At 35.1% G+C, this 5261-nt stretch overlaps 1 protein-coding gene across 1 annotated transcript; it reads left to right on the forward strand.

Moving 5' to 3' along the window:
- Nucleotides 1–1558: 1558 nt before the first annotated feature.
- On the forward strand, nucleotides 1559–4885 carry LOC103496249 (trans-cinnamate 4-monooxygenase). Its single transcript, XM_008458031.3, has 3 exons — nucleotides 1559–2502; nucleotides 2611–2744; nucleotides 4065–4885. Exons 1-3 carry the CDS (start codon nucleotides 1718–1720, stop codon nucleotides 4661–4663), a joined length of 1518 nt encoding a protein of 505 aa, XP_008456253.2. The 5' UTR covers nucleotides 1559–1717; the 3' UTR covers nucleotides 4664–4885.
- The last annotated feature ends 376 nt before the right edge of the window (nucleotides 4886–5261 follow it).

A 5261-nucleotide genomic window follows, 5' to 3' on the forward strand; every position in this document is an offset into this window, starting at 1 on the left:
TTAATATATATTTGATGGTAAGATATCTGAACAATGATATGATATTGCCCACTTTTGTTTTTGGTTTCTCCCCAAAATATCTCATATCAAAAGAGACGGTTGTTCAAACTTATATACACATATCGTTCTTTTTCTTTCCCAATTTGAAGTTTTGTTCGCATTCCTGACATCTTTTGTATGAAAACTAGTATGGTTGTTTAACCATTTTGTATATCAATTAGCTTTGAAGAATGAATTGAAGTTTGTTTTTAAAAATATAACAACTCAAATTAGAAAATTGAGAATATAATAACTAAATTAGATAAACTTCGGAGGAAGAGAATCAAAATGGGTTTTAATTAACAACAATAGAAGTGTAACTCAGCCATATGATATCACCCTTTATCTTTAAAACCAAGAGTATAAAAGTAAAGATATGAACTATCAATCTAAGTATAACGAACACCATAACTGCTTAGTCACATAAATGAGTACCGTTGAACAAGAAATTTTGGCCAATTAAATCATGCCACGTCATCATAGCAAAATTGAGATGCTTATAATTTGATTGGATTTGGGTAGTCAAATTTTCTCATATCCAACCTAGTTCAAACCCCTGAAGAAATATTGGGCTAAAGAAATAATGGACCCGAGCCTACGCAAACAAGTGGGCCCGAATCCGAGCCCACCAAACAAATGGAGCCAAGCCAAAACCCGCAGAGCAAATGGGCCCAAGCTCAAGCCCAACAAGCAGATAGCCCCAAACCCAAACCCAACAGGCAGATGAGCCTAAGCTTAAGCCTACTCAACAAGCAAATGGGCCCAAACCCACCTAAAACCCATGGAGATTCTCTATAAATAGAGACCTTCCCATTCATTTTGGGAATCTTTTGGTGAAAGGAAGAATGGTAGCTCTGAAGAATTGAAGACAAGAACTTCTGAAGGCTCTCAAGACGTGCAAGTCATTATCAACCTCGAGATCATCCTTCTGAAAGATCGAAGACTTGGAAGATCAAACTTTCCTTGAGTTCTAGAAGCTCGAATTGACTTGTAATTACGACTTCCTAAAGAACGAAGATCAAAAAGTTCTAAGTTTGAATTATATGTGAGAGAAAGAATCAAGGGAGTAAATGTTAGAGATTATACACCATATATCAATCAATATACAAAGTTCAATTCCACGAATTAAATTTCTCATGAAATCTCGTATGAATAGGTACTTTATCCCGTATTTGATAAGATTAAAAAAAAAAAAAAAGAACATTGGATTTGTTGAGTTCAAATTACAAGTTCATTCCTTATTATTTCAATATTGTGTGAAATAATTGAAATTTTATTAATTATTTTTTAGAAAAGAAGAAGTTTAACACAAAGACTCATTTTAAGTATTACATATTCATTAGTTTGTTTTACGTTATATAGTGAGCAGAATCACCTGTTTCAAGGAGAATCTTAAAATATAAAAAATATACTATACAATATATATTAATAAAATAATAATAACAACAACGTATTAAAAATTAATAAAAATAATAATTGTGAACGGCGTTAAATCTAACGCGAGTTGCAAAGTGTTCTCGCCACAAGTCTCACCTAACCCGTGCCGTCGGGCATCGCCGTCTCTCCAACCATCACCAATTGACTTCTGCCTATAAAACTCCCAATCCTTTCTCACCCAACTCTCATCGATTACACCCCAACATTTCAACTTCTCATTCAAATCTCTTCCTCCTCCGCCATGGATCTCCTCCTCTTGGAGAAGACTCTCCTCGGCCTCTTCCTCGCCGTCGTTCTCGCCATCGCCATTTCCAAGCTTCGTGGCAAGCGTTTCAAGCTTCCGCCAGGCCCTTTACCCGTCCCGATCTTCGGAAACTGGCTCCAAGTCGGGGATGATTTGAACCACCGTAACCTCACAGATCTGGCCAAGAAATTTGGCGATATCTTCTTGCTTCGGATGGGACAGAGGAACCTCGTTGTCGTTTCCTCCCCGGAATTAGCCAAGGAAGTGCTCCACACTCAGGGAGTTGAGTTCGGATCTCGAACCAGAAACGTCGTCTTCGATATCTTCACCGGTAAAGGTCAGGATATGGTTTTCACTGTCTATGGTGAACACTGGAGGAAAATGAGACGGATTATGACTGTTCCGTTTTTCACTAACAAAGTAGTACAGCAATACCGTCAAGGATGGGAGTTCGAAGCTCAAAGTGTAGTGGATGATGTGAAGAAGAATCCAGAATCTGCGACTAATGGAATCGTTCTCCGACGGCGGTTGCAGCTTATGATGTACAATAATATGTACAGAATTATGTTCGATAGAAGATTCGAGAGTGAAGACGATCCTCTGTTTCATAAACTTAGGGCTCTGAATGGAGAGAGAAGCCGATTAGCGCAGAGCTTCGAATACAACTACGGCGATTTCATTCCGATCTTGAGGCCGTTCTTGAGAGGATATCTCAAAATCTGCAAGGAAGTTAAGGAAACGAGGCTGAAACTCTTCAAAGACTATTTCGTCGAGGAGAGGAAGTGAGTTTGAAATTAAAATCAACTGATCTGGACCGAATTCAAGTTCCATCTGTTCTTTATGTCAATTGTAGAAAATTTTATTGAAATTTTATGAACAAATTTGAACAGGAAACTTGCAAACACGAAGAGCACGACGAACGAGGGATTGAAATGTGCGATTGATCATATATTGGATGCGCAACAGAAGGGAGAAATCAACGAAGATAATGTGCTTTACATTGTTGAGAATATCAATGTGGCAGGTAAATTCATTAATCTAATTAACTCCACTTTCTTAGGGTTTAGTAGCTGCTCAGGGAACTTTGGCTTGTGTGGTAGATTAAAATAAGTGCATGTTTAGTTCGAATTATATCTCTCATACTTTTCCAATTATTTCTATTAAAACTAATATTTAGCTGCATCATACTAATTTCTTCCTCCATGAGTATACAGGGCCGTTTGGGTAAATATTTTTTCAATATTTAACTTAAACCACAGTTAGTTATTTAGTACTAGAATAACTATCTCTTATACAAGTAACTATGATTAAACACTATTTCAATTTTTGCCGATAATTATTATTTGTTATAATATTTATTATTTCTTGATTGAATAGCCTAGATAACAAAGATATACTATTATAACACAAATTAAAATAATATTTTATTTTAATTGTAGGACGGGGCAACAATATTCATCACTTTATTTGTGCTTATCTTCGCATAAAATAATATTTTTATTGAACATATGGGTTTTCTTTTTCACATATACGGCTTTTACTCAAAAGTCCTGTTCAGCTTTTATAAAGAATAATAGACTTGATATGAAATTTGAAACCATTCGTTTTGGTTAGGAACAACTAAGTATATAGTTATTAGATTTAAATTATTAGTATATATAATAATATTATCTTTTTTAAATATAGTACAATCAATTAGAGTTAAATCAATGACAAAATCCAATTATTCCTATACCATCTTATAAATATTGGTATATTATTAATAGATCACAAAAATTCAGCAATGGAAAGCAAATTAAAGAATTATTTTCCTATTCCATGGAAGTTTAAACAACCGAATAAAATTCATTGTTTCTTATTCTCAGTATATTTTTTAAAATTGAGTTCATAAATATCCTTTTCATCGGATAGTAGTATATTTTAGTGGTGAAATTTTGTTATATTTATAAATACTTTGTTTTATTTTGTTAGATGAGAAAACAATTTTTCTTCTTTACCAATATTTTTATTTAGTTAAATTTTAAAAACCTGTCTTTTTGTTATCTGGCCAGGAATTCATATTATTTTCTTACATGAAAGATAGAGACGTTGGTAGAAAATGAGAGGAAACATATTTAATTTTACAAACCAAAATCAAATATTTACCGAATAAAATTGTTTTTTTTTTTTCCAGATAAGAACGAAAATAGGAACCATTAATTGAAATGGTTAAGATAGCTACCCACAGCCACAACATTATTGGAAAATTGGTCACATTTTAAATCTAAACTATAAATGATGGTGACAAAAACAAAGAACCATGATAGTTAATGACATTGAGTTTCTTGTTTACGTTGTTGAACAGCAATTGAAACAACATTATGGTCAATTGAATGGGGAATCGCAGAGCTAGTGAACCACCCAGAAATCCAAAGAAAGCTAAGAAATGAACTCGACACCGTACTCGGACCCGGTGTTCCAATTACCGAGCCAGAGACACACAAGCTCCCATACCTCCAAGCCGTGATCAAGGAAACTCTCCGCCTTCGTATGGCCATCCCATTACTCGTGCCTCACATGAACCTCCACGATGCCAAGCTCGGGGGCTACGATATTCCAGCCGAGAGCAAGATCCTAGTGAATGCCTGGTGGCTAGCCAACAACCCAGCCAACTGGAAGAACCCGGAAGAGTTCCGGCCCGAGAGGTTCTTGGAAGAGGAATCAAAGGTTGAAGCCAATGGAAATGATTTTAGATACTTGCCTTTTGGCGTTGGGAGAAGGAGCTGCCCAGGAATCATCTTGGCTTTGCCAATTCTTGGTATTACGATTGGGCGTTTGGTTCAAAACTTTGAGCTGCTTCCTCCTCCTGGACAGTCTAAGTTGGATACCTCAGAGAAAGGTGGGCAATTTAGCTTACATATTTTGAAACATTCCACCATTGTTGCTAAGCCAAGAGTGTTCTAAGAATTTGTATTGCAAATGGGATTCTTTTGGAGTGAATGAGCGAGCAAGTGAATGAAGGATGAGTTTGTTGATCTTAATGTATACAATTTGGGGAAAAAGATTTTGAAATTGATCATGTTATGTGGGAGGTGGGTAGAAATCCTTGATGATACATGTCAAACTTTTCATAAATGCTTTAAATTTTTATTCCTTTGTCTAATAAATTTTTACTTCTTACGTACATATCTATTTCATCTCATAAATATAACTAATATTAGTCCTAATCGATCTTACAAAGTGAATGTTATCATCAACCATGAGAGATTTTTAAATTGTTTCTTGTAAGGGCAGTTTCTCACCCATCATGAAATATTTGGATCCTTAAAGTGATTTACTGTCCATTGTGCTCTTTTTAACCCCGTCCATTGTTCTTATCATGAATGTACAAACCACAGTGTGTAAATGTCTTCATTTTCTCCGATCATGAATTCTCATCCTAATTCTGTAAGTAAATGTTTTCATCAACCATCAAAATCCAACTCAATAAGTTTGTTGGGATAACTCAATCTTAAAAATGATTTCTTTCCAAACTCAAGATTGACTTTAAATCTCAACGATG

This window comes from Cucumis melo, chromosome 11, assembly GCF_025177605.1.
Source record: "Cucumis melo cultivar AY chromosome 11, USDA_Cmelo_AY_1.0, whole genome shotgun sequence".
Taxonomy (NCBI): domain Eukaryota; kingdom Viridiplantae; phylum Streptophyta; class Magnoliopsida; order Cucurbitales; family Cucurbitaceae; genus Cucumis; species Cucumis melo.

Excerpts from the sequence above, each read along its gene's own strand:
- LOC103496249 (XM_008458031.3), top strand. The coding sequence starts at position 1,718 with ATGGATCTCCTCCTCTTGGAGAAGACTCTCCTCGGCCTCTTCCTCGCC. Across the intron at positions 2,503-2,610 it reads TATTTCGTCGAGGAGAGGAA|GAAACTTGCAAACACGAAGA; the intron begins GTGAGTTTGAAA and ends AAATTTGAACAG. Across the intron at positions 2,745-4,064 it reads TGAGAATATCAATGTGGCAG|CAATTGAAACAACATTATGG; the intron begins GTAAATTCATTA and ends GTTGTTGAACAG.